The sequence below is a fragment of the Salmo salar genome, chromosome ssa27, assembly GCF_905237065.1.
Source record: "Salmo salar chromosome ssa27, Ssal_v3.1, whole genome shotgun sequence".
NCBI classification, from domain to species: domain Eukaryota; kingdom Metazoa; phylum Chordata; class Actinopteri; order Salmoniformes; family Salmonidae; genus Salmo; species Salmo salar.
Window position 1 is genome coordinate 15,276,559 of NC_059468.1, and position 27,984 is coordinate 15,304,542.

Genomic DNA, 27,984 nt, shown 5'->3' on the forward strand with positions numbered 1-27,984 from the left:
ATCGGATTGCCCTTGTCAGTCTCATTATCAATGATTGTGCCCACTGTTTAACAATAGAGACATTCACCCTAACCGCCATAAAGTTGATGGTAGCTTATGAACACCTGTGCACTGCCACACACACAAACATACGGTGTGCTGAAGAAACATGAAGGACACAATAACAAACTTCTTCAATGTAACAAATAATTCAAGTGAACCTCAACTACAGCTAGAGTTGGTTGCTCCTTCGTCCTTGTACAGACATATCTACAGATATTGTAGCAAATGCATTTATTTTGATTACATATGATGGTTATTACTTTAAGTAAAGAAAGAGCAACATGTGTTGCATAACCTCACATTGTTTCCATGGTTGGCGAGAAAGTGAGATAAACAACAAGTTCCCCTCCTATGAACTGTTTTGAACATGGTTCAGAAGAGTACACTGCCCCCATGCAGATAATGGTGGAATTGCACCATCAGATACAGATTTGAATAAACAAGCATTGAACTAAGCTACTACATCTGATCAGAGGATGCAAAAATGGGTTGTCTTAGTCACTTGCTAAGGAAAGCAGTTGTGATAGAAAAGATAGGGAAGCATTGCAGCCACACAATATTGTGCCATATCCTTAGGAAAACACAATGACACATTGAATAAAACAGTCAGATGCATTGCACTATCACTCTCTTAACAAGCACTTTCCATTGCTTGTCCCTATACACAAGTTTGATGAGTCTATTTTTCTAATAGTTCATTTTCTCTGCAGACACCCACCCATCAAAGGTCTCAGTAGAGTACACAGCACACAATGTTCTAGCTATAATCTCTCCCATCATAAACAAAAGGCAAACCGCAATAGCACTTCCGCCCTTAAAGAGGAAACGCGATATTGCGCACCTTTTTTTTTAGCGTGCCTTATTGGACTGTTTGGCTTGCATCAATAACCACCAATTATTTACACAAATGTTTTGAGACAGCACCCAAACATAAACCCAGTAGAAGACACTGACAAAATGGACTAGAATGGTAGGGGACAGAGGGGAACAGGGACTAACTTGTGTACGGTTCAAACACTAGGTTGTGTGCCCTTGTAAAAACCGGAGTGTGTCGCTTGTTGTGAAAAGGGGTGCCAGCACTATGGCCACAGGCCATTCCACTCCATAAGGCTGACATTCTTGTAGGCAGTTCTAATGTAGGGGCTGTCGAGAGTTGTAAATTGTCGCCTGCTTGGCCAGACACTAGAATCCTCTCTGGTTACGTCCCATGACCCTGATTCAAGGGGGAGCAGCATGGCTCAATTCCAGAAAGTGGGATACCCATGGAAGGAGTGTGGTGAACAAGTCCATGGTTATGTTCATTGGGGACACGCAACAGAAAATATTTTGCCACGGAAAACAAACGTTTGTGTTGCTAACAACAGCCCAGGTACTCCCTTTCTGTTTGGTGCCAAATTAACACAACCTTGTTTTGAAGGAGAATTCTGCGAATTTTGACGACAAACTCTTCAGAATCAGTCAAGAGGCTGTTTGTTTGCATGTCCTCGTCTATTTAGGTTAAATCTCAAATAAAGTGATGAAACTGAATTGGTGACATTTAATCATAAACTCAATTACATTCTTTCCCTCAATCAAAAGAGTTACATGAGTCAAAGATGAGAACAGTTTAATCCCCAGCAGTATTATAAATGCAGAACCAACTCAGCGAAGATCATAGAATGAGTTTTATGTAATACATTTTTCACCTTTGCATGCACAGAGCCCCTGATAAAGCGGTGTTTCACCCTAAAACAAATGGTGTCCAGAACAATCCTGTGCAATCTATAGACAACTGTGCGTGGGCCACACATGTATAGTATACCGTCTTCCCTCGAAGAAAAACACGTTGCACAACAAAGAGTCATTTGGCAGAAAGAGCAGATGAGATATGCAGGTGTGTAAACAGAACTCATGGTGGTGTGACCAACCGACAAAGGAGCACCGTCACCTTCACTCCTGTGTATGTGACAGTAGGCGGGGCTGCCACCACGAATAGAAAGGCCCACAGAGCTTTGCCTTTGTTTACCGCTGGCTGTGGCTCTATGGTTCCCATACTGAACTTATGAATGTGAAGGCCGCCCGCTCAAGCTCTATGCTTTGAGTTGCCAACAACAGGAGGGGACATCTTTGCTCGGGGGTTAGGTCCGTGTATGCGAAGTCACAAATGAGCGAACATGCTTAATGATGTGAAACTCATCCTATAACATTACTCAATTTAGGCTGCGCTTTTCAGACGTGACACTAGATAACTTGAACTGAAAGCCAAGTAGACTGCAGCAACTATTACTTTGGAGGAACTGTACTCCTTAGCTCAGGCTAAACCACATTACCATAGGCAATACAATGCTAAGTTAACCATATCTGAAGAAACATGTGTTGCTCAACTGGTTAGTTCATGCAAACTTGTGAGGAAGTTGTGCTGTTTACATGTCTTTCCACACCTTGGATGAAAGGATGAATTAGGAAAGTCAGTTAAGAACAAATTGTTATTTACAATGACGCCCTCGCCCCGGCCAATCCCGGACGACGCTGGGCCAATTGTGTGCAGCCCTGTGGGACTCCCAATCACAGCCGGTTGTGATACAGCCTGGATTCGAACCAGGGTGTCTGTAGTGACGCCTCAAGCACTGAGATGCAGTGCCTTAGACAGCTGCGCCACTCGGGAGCCCACATTGCTACTGCAGGACTACTGTAAATGTTTAAGTCCACACCCGAAACATTTGGTCTACTTAAAAGGGATACAAGATGAACTTGCCGATACCATTTTTATGTCTATGTGTTCAGTACGAAGGAAGTTGAGGTAGTTTTGCGAGCCAATGCGCAATGACTGGAAGTCTATGGGTATCTGCTTTAAACAGCAGCCAGGGGGCTATGCAGAGTGGGCTTACACACACACACAAGCGGTCAATTTGTTGCGCACAGCCTATGCTGACTAGTCTTCTGTTCCTAAAAAGGAACTAACCCCAGGTCTAGGTCCCAACACTGTAGCAATGGGTATCACTTCCCTTAGCAACTACATGAAAGCCCCGGACCCAGGTTGCCCCTAGAGCCTCTAATGAGGCAATCGCAGTGGGACTGCTTAGATCGCAGATACAACCATGCCAACATGTAAGCTAACACTTTTGCATACATGCACATTTTGCATACGTGCACAACGTGACAAGTGCTATGGCTCAAACAAAAATACCAAAGCATATCTTTGGCATTTGGTATACCTCCTTGATTTACACCCAGCAGCAGAGGAGATAGAGTGCAGCTGCAGTAGGCTAGTCTGGATCACGTCAGGTCTGCGTGGCGATGATTATGAATCACACAAGGTCTTAACCCACTTGTCTGCTGAGGACTTTTTCATTTTTATTTATTTCACCTTTATTTAACTAGGCAAGTCAGTTAATAAGAACAAACTCTTATTTACAATGACGGCCTACCAAAAGGCCTCCTGCAGGGACGGGGGCTGGGACTAAAAATAAAAAATATATATAAATATAGGACAAAACATATCACAACAAGAGAGACAACACAACACTATATAAAGAGAGACCTAAGACAACAAAATAGCAAGGCAGCAACACATGACAACACAGCATGGTAGCAACACAACATGACAACATGATAGCAACACAACATGATAGCAGCACAAAACATGGAACAAACATTATTGGGGACAGACAACAGCACAAAAAGGTAAAGACAACAATACATCACGCAAAGCAGCCACAACTGTCAGTAAGAGTGTCCATGATTGAGTCTTCGAATGAAGAGATTGAGATAAAACTGTCCAATTTGAGTGTTTGTTGCAGCTCGTTCCAGTCGCTAGCTGCAGCGAACTGAAAAGTGGAGCGACCCACCGATGTGTGTGCTTTGGGGACCTTTAACAGAATGTGACTGGCAGAACGGGTGTTGTATGGAGGATGGGGGCTGCAGTAGACATCTCAGATAGGGGGGAGTGAGGCCTAAGAGGGTTTAATAAATAAGCATCAACCAGTGGGTCTTGCGACGGTTATACAGAGATGACCAGTTTACAGAGGAGTATAGAGTGCAGTGATGTGTCCTATAAGGAGCATTGGTGGCAAATCTGATGGCCGAATGGTAAAGCACATTTAGCCGCTTGACAGCACCCTTACCTGCCGATCTATAAATTATGATTAAATGAGTAGTAAACAGACTGCATTGTTTTTTATAATAATTATTAGTTGAGGGGACGGCTTATATTTGTCCTGTTACGCACAAGTATGTAACAGAAACTCCCCCTGAGACACCTGCAGGAAGTGTGGTCACAGCCAGGGTCACCATTGTCTAGCGTCCCTAGAGCAATTAGTGGTAAGTGCCTTGCTCAAGGGCACAGCGACAGATTTTTCAACTTGTCAGCTTTGGGATTCTAACAACCTTTAAGTTACTGGCCCAACACTTTAACCTTGAGGCTACCTGCCACCCCGTTTAAGTGTTATTGATGATGTTTGGATAGAGAATTTCTCAAAATCCAATGGTAAGAGAGCAGAAGACTTGGGAGTAAACAAATAAACAATGCCTTTTTTCAAAACTAGTTATGCAATGGAAACTTTCTACCCTAAGGGTTTTCTTTTCACCGCTGACGGCAACATGTTAAACCCTGTTCAATGAAATGGAGGATCGCACTATTTCAAGGGTAGAAATAGAAGAAGAAAAAAAAAACATTCTGGGAGCTTTTTACTTGGCAATGGTGAATAACTTTTTTTGTTAGCTGCGTAACCTACCAACTACACACAGTGAACATAAACCGCCCCTTGATTTACCTTGGAGTAATATGCCATCTGCTGGTTGATACAAAACACAACTATTTGCTTGGGTTCTTTAAAATGTATTTAGAGAATCAAATTCAACACTTTCAAATGTTCAACTCGCATAACAGAAATTTCACATTACAGAAATACAATATTTAAAATGAACAAAGGTAATTTTTTTATTAGCTAAGACATTGAAAACTGTAATTAAAAACTTTGATTGTCGTATACACTTAAAAAAAAAAAGATTGTTACACCAAGGAATTGTAAAAGCTAAATTACCTTTCTCTAAAACATGCCTTTACTCTAAAAACCCTATCACTGCAATTGCACATTATTTTTGTAATTTAAACCATAAAATCTATTATTAAAGTTATAAAAGGCAACAATGGCCTGTAAATAAATCTGCTCCCATTACTACCTCAACATAGCTGAAGAAAGGGGAACAGTCAGCATGACTAGTTAGTATCTTTGGGAGTTTAAACCACCACATACAACAAGTCTGAGTATTCGCTCTAGACATCTACATTGAGCAACTGTTTCCACCAGCAGTCACCACCTTCCATGTCTTGGACCTAGGTTATCAGATAGCAGCATATTGTTCTTTCCATGTTTTACACTATACCTGTCATGGCTGAATAGCAGCAGGCCTTCAATGTCTGTTACCATGGCCAATGACTCCACAAGTAATTCAAATACTGTAACTGCGTCCACAGGGAGGATTACTTAAGGCCTCCTCTTCTAGTCTATTTAGTGTTATCAGCACTCTTACAGTCTCTCAGTAAGTAGCTTCGTCCATGTTGTCATCGCTGTCCCCTCCAAACTCCTCTCCGTTGTCAAAGTAAGACATGATGTAGTCGGTATCCTGGAACACAGATGAGAAGCAGTGTTTCCATTAGGAAAAACTTGTGAGACCCACTGTAAGACCAGATTTTAATTTGCAAGGGTGCCCCACTGCCAAATGACACCACATATGGAATCGAGTCGGTTGCAATTAATATTGAGCTATGCAAGGAGTAATGATAGCCTACCAAGTGAACAATGGCTCCATGCACAATGCACATCTCCCTCGGTCCCGCTAGCTTGTCAACATTCTCTGTTTCAGTGTCGCTTCATTTTCCCACTTGTCTGTAGTTTCTTGGTATAGTAGCTAGCTAGTTTAATTTGTGCTGTTTTTAGCATGTTTGACATAGCTATTCAACCATTCATTAGAGGAAGGCATCTTACTTAATCAAAATACTCCCCCTTTGTGAACTTGTATGACATTTCAGTGAGTCCTCTTTTGGAGAGGTGAGTCTCGCAAAACATCATAGAACACTTATGGCCTGAGTAAATACAGCCATGTCTGTCACAAACTCAATAGCACGGGAAACTGAAGGCCGGATCCAATTAATAGAATGTGGCAAGTTTGCAAACTAGAGCGCGAGCTCAAGACAGACAGGAATAGTCGACTGATGATTGAAAGACAACCTGAACCAATCTCCATGCATAGCCAATGTGGCTTATAGAAGATATGTATTTTCATCAGGATATTTTCTGCTGGACGATATGTCCGGCAATGTTTTTATTGTCGGCTTTTATGGGGGGGTTTTAGCGACCAAAAGACGGCTATTACCAGCTAATGGACCTCTGATGAGAAGGTGGGGATTTTATGGAGCCTAAACACACCTTAAACACCTTTTATGAACTTATATATTTTGTGAATAGCGTTTGAGTAGCTATTATGATAAATGAGTGTTGTTAGCATCAGTGTTACTCGCCGCCCATTATCTCGACTGGCATTTCACCCATTTTTTACCACTAAAATCCTGACCATAACAATCAGGTTCAAAGAGGAGACGGTTACAAAATGTAATGGGCCGCAACAGTCGCCATTACCCCTTACCTCTTCAAAGTCTTCCTCGTAGTCCTCTTCCTCTGCCTGTTCTTCTTCCTCGTTCGTCTTCTTTTTCTCTCCGTCTTCCTCTTCCTCAGAGTTCACCGCCTCTTCTTTCTTTTCGAGAGTCTGAAGAGTGGTAATTTCCACGAAACATCAAAACCAGAGCAGGGTATATGCAAATCTCCCTTAATTAGGAGTAACTAAAAGGAATAAAAGTATGACCTCTAGTCTTTTGAAGAAAGGTTATTAATTTCTGTAGTATCCTACCTCCAGCTTGGTGAGAATCTCCTCTTTTCCCACAAGAGGTTTCTTTGGCTGTTTAACTTGGGGTGGATGTCCTAGAAGAGAAGAATGGAACATGAAGGTTAACCCAAAAGTAAGTAAATAAAGATGGAGAACAGACATGGCAACAAATGGCACAAGACAGAAGTATGGCCGTAACCACATATGAGAACACATAGGTCAGTACCTCGCAAATCTTTTCTAATAAATAAATCTATCTATCTATATATAAAAATATATATACACACACACATACATATATATGTGTGTATATATACATATATAGAGATTTATATCTATACATACACACACATAAAAACACACACACACACACATATATATATATATATATATATACACTGCTCAAAAAAATAAAGGGAACACTTAAACAACACAATGTAACTCCAAGTCAATCACACTTCTGTGAAATCAAACTGTCCACTTAGGAAGCAACACTGATGGACAATACATTTCACATGCTGTTGTGCAAATGGAATAGACAACAGGTGGACATTATAGGCAATTAGCAAGACACCCCCAATAAAGGAGTGGTTCTGCAGGTGGGGACCACAGACCACTTCTCAGTTCCTATGCTTCCTGGCTGATGTTTTGGTCACTTTTGAATGCTGGCGGTGCTTTCACTCTAGTGGTAGCATGAGATGGAGTCTACAACCCACACAAGTGGCTCAGGTAGTGCAGCTCATCCAGGATGGCACATCAATGCGAGCTGTGGCAAGAAGGTTTGCTGTGTCTGTCAGCGTAGTGTCCAGAGCATGGAGGCGCTACCAGGAGACAGGCCAGTACATCAGGAGATGTGGAGGAGGCCGTAGGAGGGCAACAACCCAGCAGCAGGACCGCTACCTCCGCCTTTGTGCAAGGAGGAGCAGGAGGAGCACTGCCAGAGCCCTGCAAAATGACCTCCAGCAGGCCTCAAACGGTCAGAAACAGACTCCATGAGGGTGGTATGAGGGCCCGACGTCCACAGGTGGGGGTTGTGCTTACAGCCCAACACCGTGCAGGACGTTTGGCATTTGCCAGAGAACACCAAGATTGGCAAATTCGCCACTGGCGCCCTGTGCTCTTCACAGATGAAAGCAGGTTCACACTGAGCACGTGACAGACGTGACAGAGTCTGGAGACGCCGTGGAAAACGTTCTGCTGCCTGCAAAATCCTGCAGCATGACCGGTTTGGCGGTGGGTCAGTCATGGTGTGGGGTGGCATTTCTTTGGGGGGCCGCACAGCCCTCCATGTGCTCGCCAGAGGTAGCCTGACTGCCATTAGGTACCGAGATGAGATCCCCAGACCCCTTGTGAGACCATATGCTGGTGCGGTTGGCCCTGGGTTCCTCCTAATGCAAGACAATGCTAGACCTCATGTGGCTGGAGTGTGTCAGCAGTTCCTGCAAGAGGAAGGCATTGATGACTGGCCCGCCCATTCCCCAGACCTGAATCCAATTGAGCACATCTGGGACATCATGTCTCGCTCCATCCACCAACGCCACGTTGCACCACAGACTGTCCAGGATTTGGCGGATGCTTTAGTCCAGGTCTGGGAGGAGATCCCCCAGGAGACCATCCACCACCTCATCAGGAGCATGCCCAGGCGTTGTAGGGAGGTCATACAGGCACATGGAGGCCACACACACTACTGAGCCTCCTTTTGACTTGTTTTAAGGACATTACATCAAAGTTGGATCAGCCTGTAGTGTGGTTTTCCACTTTAATTTTGAGTGTGACTCCAAATCCAGACCTCCATGGGTTGATAAATTGGATTTCCATTGATTATTTTTGTGTGATTTTGTTGTCAGCACATTCAACTATGTAAAGAAAAAAGTATTTAATAAGATTATTTCTTTCATTCAGATCTAGGATGTGTTGTTTAAGTGTTCCCTTTATTTTTTGAGCAGTATATATATATATATACACACACACACACACACAGTTGAAGTCGGAAGTATACATACACTTAGGTTAGAGTCATTATAACTCGTTTTTCAACCACTCCACAAATTTCTTAGTAGTTAGTTTGGCAAGTCGGTTACGACATCAGTTACGTCATTTTTCCAACAATTGTTTACAGACAGATTATTTCACTTATAATTCACTGTATCACAATTCCAGTGGGTCAGAAGTTTACATACACTAAGTTGACTGTGCCTTTAAACAGCTTGGAAAATTCCAGAAAATGATGTCATGGCGTTAGAAGCTTCTGATAGGCTAATTGACATCATTTGAGTCAATTGGAGGTGTACCTGTGGATGAATTTCAAGGCCTACCTTCAAATTCAGTGCCTCTTTGCTTGACATCATGGGAAAATCAAAAGAAATCAGCCAAGACCTCATTCTTGGAAGCCATTTCCCAACGCCTGAATGTACCACGTTCATCTGTACAAACAATAGTACGCAAGTATAAACACCATGGGACCACGCAGCCGTCATACCGCTCAGGAAGGAGACGCGTTCTGTCTCCTAGAGATGAACGTACTTTGGTGCGAAAAGTGCAAATCAATCCCGGAACAACAGCAAAGGATCTTGTAAAGATGCTGGAAGAAAACAGGTACAAAAGTATCTATATCCACAGTAAAACGAGTCCTATATAGACATAACCTGAAAGGCCGCTCAGCAAGGAAGAAGCCACTGCTCCAAAACGCCATAAAAAAGCCAGACTACGGTTTGCAACTGCACATGGGGAGAAAGATCGTACTTTTTGGATAATTGTCCTCTGGTCTGATGAAACAAAAATATAACTGTTTGGCCATAATGACCATCATTATGTTTGGAGGAAAAAGGGGGAGGCTTGTAAGCCGAAGAACACCATCCCAACCGTGAAGCACGGAAGTGGCAACATCATGTTGTGGGGGTGCTTTGCTGCAGGAGGGACAAGTGCACTTCACAAAATAGATGGCATCATGAGGGAGGAAAAATATGTGGATTTATTGAAGCAGCATCTCAAGACATCAATCAGGAATTTAAAGCTTGGTCGCAATAGGGTCTTCCAAATTGAAAATGACCCCAAGCATACTTCCAAAGTTGTGGCAAAATGGCTTAAGAACAACAAAGTCAAAGTATTGGAGTGGCCATCACAAAGCCCTGACCTCAATCCTATAGAAAATGTGTGGTCGGAACTGAAAAAGCTTGTGCGAGCAAGGAGGCCTACAAACCTGACTCAGTTACACCAGCTCTGTCAGGAGGAATGGGCCAAAATTCACCCAACTTATTGTGGGAAGCTTGCGGAAGGCTACCCGAAACGTTTGACCCAAGTTAAACAATTTAAAGGCAATGCTACCAAATACTAATTGAGTGTATGTAAACTTCTGACCCACTGGGAATGTGATGAAAGAAATAAAAGCTGAAATAAATCACTCTCTCAACTATTATTCTGACATTTCACATTCTTAAAATAAAGTGGTGATCCTAACTGACCTAAGACAGGGAATTCATACTAGGTTTAAATGTCAGGAATGTGAAAAATGTAGTTCAAATGTATTTGGCTGAGGTAAGTATTTAGACCCTTTGATCTTTTCCACATTTTGTTATGTTACAGCCTTATTCTAAAATTGATTAAATAAAAATGTCCTCACACAATACCCCATAACGACAAATGGATAACAGGTTTTTAGATTTTTTTTTTTACAGATGTATTAAAAATAAAAAAAACTGAAATACCTTATACACATATGTATTCAGACCCTTTGATATGAGACTCGAAATTGAGCTCAGATGCATCCTATTTCCATTGATCATCCTTGAGATGTTTCTACAACTTGATTGGAGTCCACCTGTGGTGAATTCAATTGGACAGGATTTGGAAAGGCACACAACTGTCTATATAAAGGTCCCACAGTTAAAAGTGCACGTCAGAGCAAAAACCAAGCCTTGAGGTCAAAGGAATTGTCCGTAGAGCTCTGAGACAGGATTGTGTCGAGGCACAGATCTGGGGAAGGGTACCAAAAAATGTCTGCAGCATTGAAGGTCCCCAAGAACACAGTGGCCTCTATCATTCTTAAATGGATGAAGTTTGAAACCACAAAGACTCTTCCTAGAGCCGGCCGGCCGGCCAAACTGAGCAATCAGAGGAGAAGTGCCTTGGTAAGGGATGTAACCAAGAACCCGATGGTCACTCTGACAGAGCTCCAGAGATTCTCTGGAGAATAAGGCTGTAACGTAACAAAAAGTGGAACAAGGGAAGGGGTCTGAATACCTTACGAATACACTGTATATACTGAGTATAGCTGGATGTCCTTTGGGTAGTGGACCATTCTTGATACACACAGGAAACAGTTGAGCATGAAAAACCCAGCAGCGTTGCAGTTCTTGACACAAACCAGTGCGTCTGGCACCTACTACCATACCACGTTCAAAGCCACTTAAATATTTTGTCTTGCCCATTCAACCTCTGGATGCACACACACAAACACAATCCATGTTTCAACTGTTTCAAGGCTTAAAAAATCCTTCTTTAACCTGTCTCTTCCCCTTCATCTACACGGATTGAAGTGGATTTAACAAGTGTGATGTCAGGGATCATAGACTGACCAGGTGAAAGCTATGTTTATTGTTTTGTATATTTAGAGCATTTTGTACACAATAAAGATAATCTATTACGGGTCAACATCAAAATATTTCTCCAAGCATTGATTAAAACTCAGAACGCTTATTTTTTATCTGACAACGTTCTAATCGCGCCTGCCTCTATGTGAACGAGTGGAATCATGAACAGCGGTTTGTTCGTTATGTTCACTAGATTTGCCTTTTTTAGGAGAACATTCACCAGTCTCTCAAAAGGCTAACTCCACCCTCTCGTGGCACAGGCCTCACGAGGGCCTGAGACGTGAAACGGACTACCCAAGCCCACAGTCAGCTCAAGTAAACAAGAAAAGATGCTGCTGAAAGTGCATAAGCGAGATTTCTGAAAAAAGGCAATTTTAAAACCATCTCGCGACTCCGTTCGTATCTACAGACATCCCCCAAACAAAAACTCACTCTCGGATAATGCACAACTGGTAAATAGTCACTGGTAAATAGCTTATTAGCCCCGCCCTGCTAACTGTCTGAATCACAGTGTCCCCAGCCAGCCAACCACTCACTGGACCCATATGATCACTTGGCTACACATGCTTCTCTCTAATATCAATATGCCTCGTCCATTACTGTCCTGGTTAGTGATTACTGTCTTATTTCACTGTCGAGCCTCTAGCCCTGCTCAATATGCCTTAACCAACCATGTTGTTCCACCTCCTACATATGCGATGACATCACCTGTTTTAAACGTCTCTAGAGACTATATCTCTCTCATCATTACTCAATGCCTACGTTTACCTCCAATGTACTCACATCCTGCTTTACCTTTGTCTGTACACTATGCCTTGAATCTATGGTATCATGCCCAGAAACCTGCTCCTTTTACTCTCTGTTCCAAATGTGCTAGACGGCCAGTTTATATAGCCTTTAGCCGTACCCTTATCCTACTTCTCCTCTGGTGATGTAGAGGTTAATCCAGGTCCTGCAGTGCCTAGCTCCACTCCCACTCCCCAGGTGCTCTCATTTGTTGACTTCTGTAACCGTAAAAGCCTTGGTTTCATGCATGTTAACATTAGAAGCCTACTACCTAAGTTTGTTTTACTCACTGCATTAGCACACTCTGCCGACCCGGATGTCTTAGCCGTGTCTGAATCCTTTCTTAGGAAAACCACCAAAAACCCTGAAATCTCCATCCCTAACTATAACATCTTCCGCCAAGATCGAACTGACAAAGGGGGCGGTGTTGCAATCTACTGCAGAGATAGCCTGCAGAGTTCTGTTTTACTATCCAGGTCTGTACCCAAACAATTCGAGCTTCTACTTCTAAAAATTCACCTTTCCAGAAACAAGTCTCTCACTGTTGCCGCTTGCTACAGACCACCCTCTGCCCCCAGCTGTGCCCTCGATACCATATGTGAATTGATTGCCCCCCACCTATCTTCTGAGCTCGTACTACTAGGTGACCTTAACTGGGACATGCTTAACACCCCGGCCATCCTATAATCTAACACAAATTATCAATGAATCTACCAGGTACAACCCCAAATTCGTAAACACGGGCACCCTCATAGATATCATCCTAACTAACTCGCCCTCCAAATACACCTCTGCTGTTTTCAATCAAGATCTCAGCGATCACTGCCTCATTGCCTGCATCCGTAATGGGTCTGCGATCAAACGACCACCCCTCATCACTGTCAAACGCTCCCTAAAACACTTCTGCGAGCAGGCCTTTCTAATCGACCTGGCCGGGGTATCCTGGAATGACACTGACCTCATCCCGTCAGTTGAGGATGCCTGGTTATTCGTGTCTGGCTACAGTGGTGCCTGGTTATTCTTTAAAAGTGCCTTCCTCACCATCTTAAATAAGCATGCCCCATTCAAAAAATGTAGAACTAGGAATAGATATAGTCCTTGGTTCACTCCAGACCTGTCTGCCCTTGACCAGCACAAAAACATCCTGTGGCGTTCTGCATTAGCATCGAATAGCCCCCGTGATATGCAACTTCTCAGGGAAGTTAGGAACAAATATACACAGGCAGTTAGGAAAGCTAAGGCTAGGTTTTTCAAGCAGAAATTTGCATCCTGTAGTACAAACTCAAAAAAGTTCTGGGACACTGTAAAGTCCATGGAGAATAAGAGCACCTCCTCCCATCTGCCCACTGCTCTGAGGCTAGGAAACACTGTTACCACCGATAAATCCACTATAATTGAGAATTTCAATAAGCATTTCTCTACAGCTGGCCATGCTTTCCACCTGGCTACCCCGGTCAACTACCCAGCACCCTCCACAGCAACCCGCCCAAGCCCCCCCCCATTTCTTCTTCACCCAAATCCAGACAGCTGATGTTCTGAAAGAGCTGCAAAATCTGGACCCCTACAAATCAGCTGGGCTAGACAATCTGGACCCTCTCTTTCTAAAATTATCTGCTGAAATTGTTGCAACCCCTATTACTAGCCTGTTCAACCTCTCTTTCGTATCGTCTGAGATTCCCAAAGATTGGAAAGCTGCCGCGGTCATCCCCCTCTTCAAAGGGGGTGACACTCTAGACCCAAACTTCTACAGACCTATATCTATCCTACCCTGTCTTTCTAAGGTCTTCGAAAGCCAAGTTAACAAACAGATTACCGACCATTTCGAATCCCACCGTACCTTCTCCGCTATGCAATCTGGATTCAGAGCTGGTCATGGGTGCACCTTAGCCACGCTCAAGGTCCTAAACGATATCATAACCGCCATCGATAAGAGACATTACTGTGCAGCCGTATTCATCGACCTGGCCAAGGCTTTCGACTCTGTCAATCACCACATTCTTAATGGCAGACTCGACAGCCTTGGATTCTCAAATGATTGCCTCGCCTGGTTTACCAACTACTTCTCTGATAGAGTTCAGTGTGTCAAATCGGAGGGCCTGTGGTCCGGACCTCTGGCAGTCTCTATGGGGATGCCACAGGGTTCAATTCTCGTGCCGACTCTCTTCTCTGTATACATCAATGATGTCGCTCTTGCTGCTGGTGATTCTCTGATCCACCTCTACGCAGACGACACCATTCTGTATACTTCTGGCCACTCTTTGGACACTGTGTTAACTAACCTCCAGACTAGCTTCAATGCCATACAACTCTCCTTCCGTGGCCTCCAACTGCTCTTAAATGCAAGTAAAACTAAATGCATGCTATTTAATCGATCACTGCCCGCACGTCCAGCATCACTACTCTGGACGGCTCTGACTTAGAATATGTGCACAACTACAAATACCTAGGCTTCTGGTTAGACTGTAAACTCTCCTTCCAGACTCACATTAAGCATCTCCAATCCCAAATTAAATCTAGAATCGGCTTCCTATATCGCAACAAAGCATCCTTCACTGATGCTGCCAAACATACCCTCGTAAAACTGACCATCCTACCGATCCTCCACTTCGGTGATGTCATCTATAAAATAGCCTCCAACACTCTACTCAACAAATTGGATGCAGTCTATCACAGTGCCATCCGTTTTGTCACCAAAGCCCCAAATACTACCCACCACTGCGACCTGTACGCTCTCGTTGGTTGGCCTTTGCTTCATACTCGTCGCCAAACCCACTGGCTACAGGTTATCTACAAGTCTCTGCTAGGTAAAGCCCCGCCTTATCTCAGCTCACTGGTCACCATAGCAGCACCCACCTGCAGCACGTGCTCCAGCAGGTATATCTCACTGGTCACCCCCAAAGCCAATTCCCCCTTTGGTCGCCTTTCCTTCCAGTTCTCTGCTGCAAATGACTGGAACGAACTGCAAAAATAACTGAAGCTGGAGATTCATATCTCCCTCACTAGCTTTAAGCACCAGCTGTCAGAGCAGCTCACAGATCACTGCACCTGTACATAGCCCATCTGTAAACAGCCCATCTATCTACCTCATCCCCATACTGTATTTATTTATTTTTCTTGCTCCTTTGCACCCCAGTATCTCTACTTGCACATTCATCTTCTGCATATCTACCATTCTAGTGTTTATTTGCTATATTGTAATTACTTCACCACCATGGCCTATTTATTGCCTTAACTCCCTTATCTTACCTAATTTGCACTCAATGTATATAGACTTTTTGTTTTCTTTTTTTTCTATTGAATTATTGACTGTATGTTTTGTTTATTCCATGTGTAACTCTGTGTTGTTGTATGTGTCGAATTGCTATGCTTTATCTTGGCCAGTTCGCAGTTGCAAATGAGAACTTGTTCTCAACTAGCCGACCTGGTTAAATAAAGGTGAAATATAAAATATATTTTTGAAATGTCAGTCAGTTAGGTGGCTAGCTGCCGGCAGAGACTTCTATTGCAGTAACGTTGAAGGTCTCTGGCTAGTATTACTTAGCTTCTTACTTCATCCTTCTAACTGGCTAACGTTAAACAGAGCCTACCTCAGCAGGAGCAAACGATACACCAATACGTTCTCATAATAGGTTTCCTTTACAGAGAGTAGGCTACTGAGACAGACAGTGATGTGGGCATGTGGCACTCAGTGGTGAGGCTGAGGCAGGCTGCAACTCATGCAGGCGGTAGCAGAGGAGAGAGAGGAAGCAAGCAGAGAGAGAAGTTACTACAGTGCTTCCTAAACTTGGGCCTCAGAAAATCTGTACTTATCTTATCCAACAAGATAAGAACTTACAAAAATTATGATATGTTTGAATATGAACATCTCCACATGGCCTATCTTCCCTATAGGACTAGATTAACATGCAAACAAAGTTCTAAAATGCCATACGTTTTCATTTCGTCCATGACGCTACATGTCAGTGTGAACAATTTCTCACATAACATTACAATTATGAAACTAATAGGCGATGTGTTTGTAAAACGACTGAGGTGAACGAACCTACAGCAGCCAAGTTGAGAATGGCTGGGGTCATTTTTGCTGTTCATCAAATAGCATTTCAACGTTTTTTTTTAACGAACCTCACTAAAACTCAAACCCTGGTTACGGCCCTTGACAGAAGGGGTGGGGAGCGGTTCAAAAGTGGCCTCTGTTTCGCAAGATATTCAAAGGCCAAAGTAAGTAGCTAAGGAAATATGTCGATGAAAGTTCACTTATTGAGTATCTGGGGGAAAAAAATCTCAATTGAAAACAATACATGGCTTCCACAAAGTTTGAATTCCACACACAAATTTCAAGGCCTTTCAGACAAAGTACTCACTTTTAGCCAGAGGCTTCCTCACTTTAATGCAAAGCTCTTTAGGTAATCTGCTCCAGTCTGAAACAGAACCATAGAAAATGAGAAACATGTTAACACAGAAAAATACACATCACAAAAAACACACCATAATGGATCTTATTCACAGTATAAGGAATAAATGACACCACAAGATTAAAAATCTGATAAATTCAGACCAGAAATGGACTTGTCTGGCACCATCTGCTGGACATATACCAACACTGCATCAAAAGAAAGCACCAGAAAAATGACTGACAGCCTGGCTAGGCTAGGTTTTGCCACTGAAGACTACTAGCAGCAGGAAAGTGGTACAGAGAACTAAATAGTTAAGGAAAGAGAAAACTGTTCTGTGATCAGTTGGGTGCAGATTCTAACCCCCAGTATTTCCACAAACCAGCCCATCATCACTCACCTGGGCTCCACTCGATGGCACTGTCCTTGGGCTCTCCGCTCTGGTACTTATCAGAGTAGCGATCAACATCTACAATGGAAACAGCAGCATAATTACAACTAACAATGTCCTATTCATATAATACCAGCAAGGGAAAACAAGGATAACACTCCATTACAAAACCTTCTATACCATTTGTCTGACATACATTAACATCCGTCATAACTGGGTACTTTTACATGCATTCAATAATCCGATTATTGTGAATACTTTGATAATATAATAGATTGATTTAAACATTTACATGCTTTGCCCTTACAATCCGGTTTCCATGGACAGCTAATAAATTGGCTACCTAAAGGGACTTTGAACATTTTTTAAATTTGCCAATCAAAAACAAAGGTTGTACTTCAGCGATCTTATACATTTTGGGAAGTGTATTTGATTGAGTTCAGACACATACACATTGTATGTGAAAACTATTTCTAAGATGCATACTTTCGAGTCTTACGAAATGATTTCACGCGTGACAAACGACATAACAAAAACTTGCAATTATCTTTAAAAGTTTACAAATAACATTAACCATATGAATTTGGAACTTAGCTCAATCACGGTTAATAACATTCTTCGATTTCTCCACCCCTTAAAATGAGACTCGGCAATATGACATTGCAACGAGCAGCACCGCAGATGTTGCAGATGAGCGCGATGCAAGACAATGTACTCACCGGGTATCATATCATAGAGTAGCTGTGCATGTGCAATTCAATAGCTACAACATGATAGCTATGGGACCAAAGTGGCAGAGCCTCACGCTTCAATGCCCTTACTTGTTTGCGGAAATTGGCCTGACATTGCTGTTTACTTTGTGCATCGCTAACGCCACCTTCGATCCTGTGTGTGCTGGCTTACCTCTTTTGGGAGCGGCCCGTCTGATGTAGAAGGGCAGGGTCTTGTTGGCAGCCCTCAGCTCCTGTTTCAGAGCCAGCATGTACTCCACCTCCTCTCCTGTCTGCAGGGGCACAGGCTGGACTGGCATGGGCTGAGGTTAAGGAGGGGGAACAGATCAAGGGGCTGGGTTGTTATAGTGCCACAACACTAGCACTAAGCAAAGACATTACTACATTTAAATTACTATACAGTATTTCAAAATACTGCAACCCAGTTAGAGGATGGTAGGCAATCTTGTGTGTTTAAACCAGTCAGTGTCCATACAAATCATATTGTACCTCAGAGAGAAAAAATGCCTCTAAGAGAAAAACAAAACATGTATCCATTACATTACTAGTAATATTAGATAACAGTAATTCTTTTAATTTTGTGACGGTCAAGACAAGAGCACTATAAGCAACAGTGGCAAGGTGAGTCTAGGCTATGATACAAGCCCTGACTCCATGTGCACACTCACAGGGAAGAGGGGTGAGGGCTTAAAGGTGGTGGGGGGCAGGCTGTCTCCCCTTCCTATGCCCAAGTCCTCCAGGTTGAAGGTCATCTGACCCCTTCCACGACCCCTGCCTCTTCCAGCCATGGTGATGAGTCTGTAGCTAAATGCATGAAAGAAAACTGATAGTAGACGTAGCCTAACAAACACACATAGCAGCCAGTATTGTGGATATCTAACTAGCATTTGAGACAGGGCTCCCAACACTTGGGCCCCAATTTACCTTTGTTTACAGATTGCTAGTAACTAGTTAGGTAGCTAGCACTCAATAACCACATGGGAGTCCATACAGAATAGGAAAGCTAGTTATAGTAGCTATAGCATTTCACCCTTGCCCTACTGACTGCTGTATGGGCCTGAGTTCTCGAGAGTTAATTTCACACATGATTACTATCACATTTTTTAGCAGGCTAAATATCTAGCTAGCTAGCTGTGATATTTTAACTGCCATCCAGTGACCTCTCCAGTGCAGCATTGTGGTTGTTGTATAGCCAGCTAGCTAACATTAGTATTGGCTGGCATTCAAGCTAGCTATATTTCGCCGCAAAGGGTCATTCTGGCATAGGTATTTTTTCCACTTAACGTTACCTAAATGGTTTGATAGCGATGAAGCTAACAATTAAGCTTGCAGGTTGAGCCTTCTAATAAACTGCAGGCTATAATACATATGTTGCTTTTCCTCTTGACACATATAGCTTATAGTGTAGAACATTCAACATTTTAGGAATAAATCCACACGTGCAGACTGCCGGATGTTTTCCACGGGAGTAAACGTGTGTTCCGTCGGCCTTGAATGTCTCAGGAAACATATTCTGTGAGGAATTGTTCCGCTCTACTGTCAAGTACTGATATAGAATAATCGTTTCCAATTTAATTAATCTACCATGATACAATTTCCCCTCAAAAATGTGTTAGTGTTTTTTAGCAGTTGTGGTGAGCCATATCATAGAAAAAATGTAGTAATTGTTCATTAATTCATTCTTCTGTCTGGGTAATAAGGAAAAACAGCTCACAAGACATTAATGCTCTTCTCATTCGCCGCAAAATAGCCCGGCCAGTGCTGCCACCAGATGGCGCTATTATTCCTAGCGTCTTTTTTTATTTGCCAATGGTTTATGTACAATCATTTACGATTGTTTGAGAAAGTGAGGGTGTGGTGTTTAGTTCGGAGTGAATTTTAGATTTGCATGTTAGCTTTGTGCTTGTGTTGCTGAAAAGGTTAGACTCCTAAATGGTATGTAATGCCAAATAATTACTTTACATTTCACATCTACCCCTATAGTGACTTCCTTTAACAGAGCACAAGTCACACTACAGAAGTAAATCGTTCCATCCTTTATTAAACATAGCTTGCAAGAGATAAATATTACAAAGTTATTTCCTCCAAAATTAGCTTATTTTTTCAGTCAATGCATAATCATTATTAATCAACTGGCAGTTTTCAAACAGCATCAATATTTTTTAATTTTTTTTTATTTCAAGACAGTTAAATATCAAGTATGTGCAAAAGGTCAGGATTTACATTTGAAATCAAAATAAAACAAAAGGGCTTTTTTTTTTTTAAAGGATCAAAATTCATTTTAATCTTTTCACCCATTTCCCAATGTCCATTCAATTGATACAGATTGAGTCATTATCAATGTCATTTTTTTTCTCACAAATGTAATATACAACATCAACAGTATGCAATGTTCAAACTGAGGAATTGCAGTTAATTTTATAATGTATAAAAAGAAAAGCTTTCAGCATATTCACATCAAATTTAGAAAATGATTTGCAATAAATCCCCCCTCCCTCCCCTTCAAAAAGTTACCTGTATTTCCAACAATAACTAATATGCCAAGAGTAAATGAAATTATACCAATAAAATAATACATTTGTATAGCCAGGAAATGTGATCAGTCCTCCATCAGAATGACATCACGATTAGTAAACCCCATAACTAACACTGTCCTGATGGGCAGCTTTATCTGCCTTAGAATGTTTTAGACACAACCCCATTATTTTTTAACTCACTTATATGGCAGTCAATATAGAGTATTGTCAGTTTGATAACTCCATGAAAATTCCCCCAAAACAGATGTTGACCAGAACAAAATGGTGATGAGGGCAATATTTCACTCATCTCCAACAGCTCCTAGCACACTAGATTAAAAGGAAATACTTTTTTTTTGTTTTTTTGTTTTTTTTTACAATTTATGTTCCAATGGAAAGCATGAGCATTACAAAATGTCACATTTTCATATTCATAGAAATATGGAAGAAAGCAAAGGAAATGTAATTTTTTTTAACTTGTCATTTCAGACATGGGTAGCCCTGTAGTTCAGTACAGAAATTGAAATCAACAAAACACAGAGAGATCTGTGGATTTGATGACTATCCCGGGGTAGTACTGTCCATCAGCGCTTTGATCCATGCCACGTCCTCACAAATGAAGTTTGCATGGGCTCAACCAAAGTAAGAAATACACTGAACAGCGTTGAGTTTCTAATAGAACATACAACAAACATACGTGAACTTGACATTCTTCACGCTCGAAGCCTGTGGAATGGATCTAACTCCATCAGAACAATGACCACTTTTCCGGCAAACACTACTCACTACAACAACAAAAAAATACATCCAGGGAGAAAATGTGTAAAAAAAATAAAATGATAAGAGAATAATAATCCCATACATTTTGCACATTTGTTACACAATAATACACAGTGATCACAAAACGAAATGACAAGCTTCACTATATTCATGGCTTTTTGTTTGCTTTTCTACACAATATACCATTTTTTTTTGAAGGGAGAAAAAAAGCTTATGTACAATAAGTCATTATTACTTCTGACCAAGCAAATATCTTGTCATTTTTATTTCAGTCAATAAAATGTTTGGTAATTATTTTTATTTTTTTCTTGAAAACTTAAAACATTACAAACAAAACAAAAAATTAACTGAATTGAGACATCAGAAATAGAAGAATGACATTTAAAAACCCTAAAACATTTGACATTAAAAAAAAAGAAGATTGTGGTTGAAATTACCAAGGTGTGTGGAATCATCTATTACAGTCTGCAAGAGCGAGAAAGGATTTTCAATATACAAGTCCAGCTTTGTAGCAAAAGGACATAGAAAAAAAACAAGACAGCCAAATGAAATATATGATGGGGTGGGAAAGAAAATGTACCCCGACAAACATTTTTTTAATGACATCCTATACTAACCAACCACAAGAGGGAATTGATTGACAATTGTATAAGCAACAACAACAAAAAACTCTTCTGAATGTAAACTTCCATTCACATCTACATATTGCACCTGCCAATCAAACCCAAGGTAGTTTCATAATGACTTGGTGTGTGTTCAGTATAAATAACGAGAACTAGGAAAGGGAACTTGAGATTTCATAGGCCACTGCATGAGTGCACTTGACACACCAAATCTGTGTATCCAGTGGGCAGAGCTTGCATCCAATTTTCAGACTACTCTGCCATAGAACTAAATGTAAGCCCGTCATGTCAGGCCTACTAAACTGCACACACCCAGTGATAGTAGTGTTAACTATCATGAGATTGATCCAAATCAGTAGATTACCCCATTTCAAAGAATCCATCTTGTTTGGTTCAGCTCCTCATAGCTTCCACTCTAACAGTGTTGGTCATAATCTCACAACCAAACCACACAGGTTGTCAGTGCATAAGAGGGTGAAAAACCCCAAACTCTTTCTTGAGGCCAGTGAACAATACAGGTGAGACATTAAGTGCCAATATTATTGCAGTGTTGCCATTGGGTCTTTCGATGGTCCTTTGGCTTTACTTAAGTCTCTCTATGGCCATAGGGATGGTGATGTGCCCTAACCCTTTATTCTATAACCTATTTGACCAAAAACGGACATAATACACTGTTGAGCCAATGGCCTACATGGGAAAATGTTTTATGTCGTTCAACGGTTGACCTAAACTCCTGATACAGTGAGAGGTGAAATTGCAAAGATAGGTTATAGCAGTAAATAATGCAACAATCCTCTAAAAGCCTGAAAACTGTGACGCTGAACCTAGCACAAACTATAAAGTCCTGTCTGATCTTCCCAAGACTAGCCATAAACCCCCTATAGCTTCTACACGGACGCACATGTAAAAACGTATCTCCTATGCCAGCCAGACAAACCCCAAACTAATTGATGATCTGCTGGTCTACCTCTCTCGGAGTAATACTGCACATTTACTGAACACTGCTTTATATGTATTGTATGACGTGTAGCAAACTTGACTTCAAAATCAAACCGAAAAACAAACATAGAAAGTGCTGCTGGTGAAATGTGTGTGGCAGTGGTAAAAGAGTGTTGACAGGTGTGAGAGACCATGCTTGTATGACCGATGCCCCAAAAGGACAATGGGGGGCAAAAAAAGGATAAAAACAATTTGGTGTTAGTGCCAGCGTTAACAAACCTGTTCAAATCATTAAAAAGATAAGAGGGTTAACCAATTGAATGTCGTTTGATACAGTCCACATGAACACTCTGGACAATGGTCTCTCTCCCGACTCTCTCGTAGACAAATCGGATGACATCCGCACCTTGGGGTACCTGGGAATTATAACAGTATTACATTTTTAACCTTTTATTTTTATTTTATTCATAATAAGAAAAGTGCTCCTCGAGAATGAGGCATCTCGTGTGCATTGCCTGAACACGATGATTGATCCATCTCTCCCATTTTCTAGATAAATCCATATCAGTCTCCTTTCTCTCAAGCTAGCCATCAATACATAATCCATATAGATATTTGAATAGTTTCAATCTGTTCACTATTTTTTGATAATTATCGTCTCCTGGGGCAAGTACCTCACAGATACGCAGCCTTTTCTACAGGAGACGGCGCAAAAAAAAGGACAAATCAAGAAACCCTACAACAAGAAAACAAATAACATGCCACTGCCACCTCCAGCTCGAGTCCTCTCCATTTCCCTCACGGTACCACAAGGAACAGTTGGGTTTAGAAAGGTTTGAAGTCTCTGCATACTCTGAAAGTGAAGGCATTGAGGGGCAATGGAGGATCTTGGGGGCAGCTTTCATGACCCCATTTTCAGGCCTGTGCCGAGCAGCAAGATGGGACGATACGCCACAGTCCAAAATGGCTGCCACGCTCCTTCTCTATGCAGGCCATGGCCTCCACCGGTGACATGGCAGGTATTTTTTCTCACCGCAAACACCGATGGACTTTCCTGTGCTTAGTTCATAGATTTTTAATAATCTATCTGCTCCTTTCTGTATTTTCTCTCTCCCATTAATACTGTGTCAAAAATATGAATAGTGCTTCCTGGTTATGATCCGTCATCTTTGCTGGTCGACTCAAAGCAGGGCAGTCAGTCATTGGACCGGTGTCCAGTTAGATCCGGTTCATTCCACATGATCGCCCTCTTACATAGCGATATGTCCATCTCTTTTGCTGCGTTGAAACTTCACAAGAATCCAATCCATAACAGAAGAAGGCTTTAAACATTTTGAAAACTAAAGAACCATACATATGGAGTGTAGAAGGGGAGTAACTAAAATACAATTATGCCAAAAGAAAAACAATGATATCCTAAAGCAACCCTGCAATAGTCCCCCCCCCAAATAAATAAAAGTAAAGGTATGAACTGAAAGGCGCTCTACGTAGCATAACAATAAAAAAGCTTAATAAGAGTAATAGTAACTGAAGCGGTAACAGTTATCATAATAATAATAGTAACAACGGCAATAATAGTAGTACAAATTATTTGAGAGTCTTCGAAATAATTTTGCTATAGTAAGAAAGTCGAGAAGATGCACTGACAGTTTGGTTGTCTTTTGTCTGGCTGATTGTGTCGTTTCTCAGGCTGATTGTGTCGTTTCTCATGGGTTAGTTTAGGTAGGCACACGGACAGGCACTGCATGCAATGGGGTGGGGGAGGTGGTCTTTTTTTTGTGAGGGCATGGTGGTGGGGGGGTGGAGAAGGTGGCCCTTGGGGCGAAGATTGGGAAGGTGGGGGCAAAGGGCGGGGTTCATTTCTGTCCGTTGATGGACTGTGATATGGAGCGTGGCGGGATCATGTCCAACAGGTACTCCCTCTGGCGGTCAGCTAAGCTGGAGCCCTTGTGGGCCCCAACCCCTCCTTGGTTCAGGTATGCAATGTTCAATCCTGACAGAAAAGGAGAAAGAGATCAAGAATAATAGAGAAGGAGAGAAAGAGACAGAGTTCAAACAAGAGGTTGAGAGAATGAACAAGGAGAGGGAAGTTAAAAGGACAGAAAGAGAGAGAGAGGAAAAAGAAAGACAGGAAGAAAGAGGAACACACTCAATAAAACCTTTGTACCCACAACATATTTAAAAATGAAAAATGTTCCAGTCGGCTGTGTCTGTTTTGTCCACCAGGGTTGGGGTCAATTGCAATTTAATTTGAAATTCAAAATGTAATACTTGATTTTACTCATGAAGCGGAGAATTTACATTGAATTCAATGAAAGTTTTAACAATCTTCAAGTTATGGAATTATAATTGAATTGGAATTAGTGTGTATGAATTGGAATTGTAAAATAAAAAATGAAAAATAGGAATTTAATTGAATATCTGTACATTTCACAGTTAATGCACTTAGTATCAAAAACTGACCGCAGGATTTGTTTTCAAATGATTTCAAGTTGTATTTCTATGTCCAGTATAACTACACTGTCTGAACAATGACATGTTCAGCCTAACTGCCTGAGGGAATTTAATTGGAATTAGTGGAATTGTTGGGGAAAATATTGAGTTGGCAATTACATTTTTTTTTTTTCTAACCTAACATTGGAACTTGGAGGGATTGAATTTTCTCTGAATTCAAAGACTAACCTGGAATTTGAATTGAGTTTACAGGGAAAGGGAATTTAATTCGAATGAATTAATCCCAACCCTGCTGTCCACCTCACCAGAGATTTCAGAGTTTGTTAGACAATCATAAGGTATGACAATTATTATTGCAATAATTATTTTATTTATGCTCTCAGTATGGCCATCTTTGTGAAAAATGTGTAAAGCCCATCGTGTATCACTCTTAAGCTTTCTTTGAATGCTCAACATTTGGGCATCACCTTCAGGTATAATGCATTGTAAGACCTGTCATAAGCATGTATGACCCCCATATTATCGTCTCATCATCTCATAATGATCCTGACTGAATTAAAAACAGCCATTTGGAAGATGTTTAAAATGTGCTACATAGAAAGACATAACTTATTTTGAGCCTTACACATGATACTGGTCCCTTGGAGAAATCGAACCCACAACCATTTATACACTGAGTGTACAAAACATTAAGGACACCTGCTCTTTCCATGACATAGACTGACCAGGTGAATCAAGATGAAAGCTATGATCCCTTATTGATGTCACTTGTTTAAAATCAGTGTAGATGGAAGGGGAGGAGACAGGTTAAAGAAGGATTTTTAAGCCTTCAGACAATAGAGACATGTATTGTGTATGTGTGCCATTCAGAGGGTGAATAGGCAAGACAAAAGATTGAAGTGCCTTTGAACGGGGTATGGTAGTAAGTTCAGGTGCACCAGTTTGTGTCAAAATAAAGAAAAACCCTTGAATGATTAGGTGTGTCCAAACATTTGACTGTATGTATGTATGTATGTATATATATACATACATATACACACATACATACATATACACACAAATATACACACACACACACACACACACACACACACACACACACACACACACACACATACATACATATATATATATATATATACACACACACACACACACACACACACACACACACACACACACACACACACAAGCACCAGTTAAAAGATTGGACACATCTACTCATTCCAGGGTTTTTCTTTATTTTTACTATTTTCTACATTGTAGAATAACAGACAAACTATGAAATAACACATGGAATCATGTAGTAACCAAAAAAGTGTTAAACAAATCAATATACATTTTACATTTGAGATTCTTCAAAGTAGCCACCCTTTGCCTTGATGACAGCTTTGCACACTCTTGGTATTCTGTCAACCAGCTTCACCTGGAATGCTTTCCCAACAGTCTTGAAGGAGTTCCCACATATGCTGAGCACTTGTTGGCTGCTTTTCCTTCACTTTGCGGTCTAACTCATCCCAAACCATCTCAATTGGGTTGAGGTCGGGTGATTGTGGAGGCCAGGTCATCTGAAACAGCACTCCATCACTCTCCTTCTTGGTCAAATAGCCCTTACATAGCCTGGAGGTGTGTTGGGTCATTGTCTTGTTGAAAAACAAATGATAGTGGGACTAAGCGCAAACCAGGTGGGATGGTGTATCGCTGTAGAATGGTGTGGTAGCCATGCTGGTTAAGTGTGCCTTGAATTGTAAATAAATCACTAACAGTGTCACCAGCAAAGGACCCCCACATCATCACACCTCCTCCTCCATGCTTCACAGTGGGAACCACACATGCGGAGATCATCTGTTCACCTACTCTACGTCTCACAAAGATACGGCGGTTGGAAGCAAAATTCTCAAATTTGGACTCAGACCAAAGGACAGATTTCCACCGGTCTAATGTCCATTGCTCATGTTTCTTGGCTAAAGGAAAGTCTCTTCTTCATTTTGGTGTCATTTAGTAGTGGTTTCTTTGCAGCAATTCGACCATGAAGGCCTGATTCACGCAGTCTCCTCTGAACAGTTGATGTTGAGCTGTGTCTGTTACTTGAACTCTGTGAAGCATTTATTTGGGCTGCAATTTCTGAGGCTGGTAACTCTAATGAACATCCTCTGCAGCAGAGGTAACTCTGGGTCTTCCTTTCATGTGGCGGTCCTCATGAGAACCAGTTTCATCATAGTTTTTGCGACTGCACTTGAAGAAACTTTCAAAATTCTCCATTTTGACTGACTTTCATGTCTTAAAGTAATGATGGACTGTCGTTTTCTTTGCTTATTTAAGCTGTTCTTTCCATAATATGGACTTGGTCTTTTACCAAATAGGGCTATCTTCTGTATACCAACTTCACCTTGTCACAACACAACTGATTGGCTCAAACGCATTAAGAAGGAAAGAAATACCACAAATGAACTTTTAACAAGGCACACCTGTTAATTGAAATGCATTCCAGGTGACTACCTTATGAAGCTGGTTGAGAGAACGCCAAGGGTGTGCAAACTGTCATCAAGGCAAAGGATGGCTACTTTGAAGAATCTCATATATATTTTGATTTGTTTAACACTTTTGGGTTATTACATGTTTCTATATGTGATATTTAATAGTATTGATGTCTTCACTACTTTTATACAATGTAGAAAATAGTAAAAATAAAGAAAAACCCTGGAATGAGTAGGTGTGTCCATATGTATATGTATGTATATATATATGTATATATATATATATATATATATATATATATATATATGTTTTTTTTCACACACATACATACAACATGTAATAGCATTATACAGTGCCTTCAGAAAGTATTCACACCCCTTGACTTTTTCCACATTTTGTTGTG

At 41.3% G+C, this 27,984-nt stretch overlaps 2 protein-coding genes across 3 annotated transcripts in view; both read right to left on the reverse strand.

Moving 5' to 3' along the window:
- Window positions 1-4,842: 4,842 nt before the first annotated feature.
- On the reverse strand, window positions 4,843-19,300 carry LOC106588561 (DNA-directed RNA polymerase III subunit RPC7-like). The gene is made up of 8 exons (XM_014177694.2): window positions 19,081-19,300; window positions 18,460-18,595; window positions 17,964-18,093; window positions 17,070-17,138; window positions 16,640-16,696; window positions 6,928-6,998; window positions 6,667-6,786; window positions 4,843-5,646 (listed from the first exon to the last, which is right to left on the reverse strand). The coding sequence occupies exons 2-8, from the start codon at window positions 18,577-18,579 to the stop codon at window positions 5,560-5,562; spliced, it is 654 nt and encodes a 217-aa protein (XP_014033169.1). The 5' UTR covers window positions 18,580-18,595; window positions 19,081-19,300; the 3' UTR covers window positions 4,843-5,559.
- A 512-nt stretch (window positions 19,301-19,812) lies between these two features.
- LOC106588560 (transcriptional repressor p66-beta) overlaps window positions 19,813-27,984 on the reverse strand; it is a 49,994-nt gene continuing 41,822 nt past the window's right edge. For both annotated transcript variants that reach the window (XM_014177692.2, XM_014177693.2), the window contains exon 11: window positions 19,813-24,642. In XM_014177692.2, coding sequence (XP_014033167.1) covers window positions 24,506-24,642 — 137 coding nt within the window. In that variant the 3' untranslated portion in view covers window positions 19,813-24,505. The remainder of the gene's footprint in view (window positions 24,643-27,984) is intronic.

Coding starts and splice junctions, on each gene's coding strand:
- LOC106588561 (XM_014177694.2), bottom strand. CDS start 18,579: ATGGCTGGAAGAGGCAGGGGTCGTGGAAGGGGTCAGATGACCTTCAAC. Junction 17,139..17,963: donor ACGGGCCGCTCCCAAAAGAG/GTAAGCCAGCAC, acceptor TTTCCATTGTAG/ATGTTGATCGCTACTCTGAT. Junction 5,647..6,666: donor ACGAGGAAGACTTTGAAGAG/GTAAGGGGTAAT, acceptor TCTGTGTTCCAG/GATACCGACTACATCATGTC.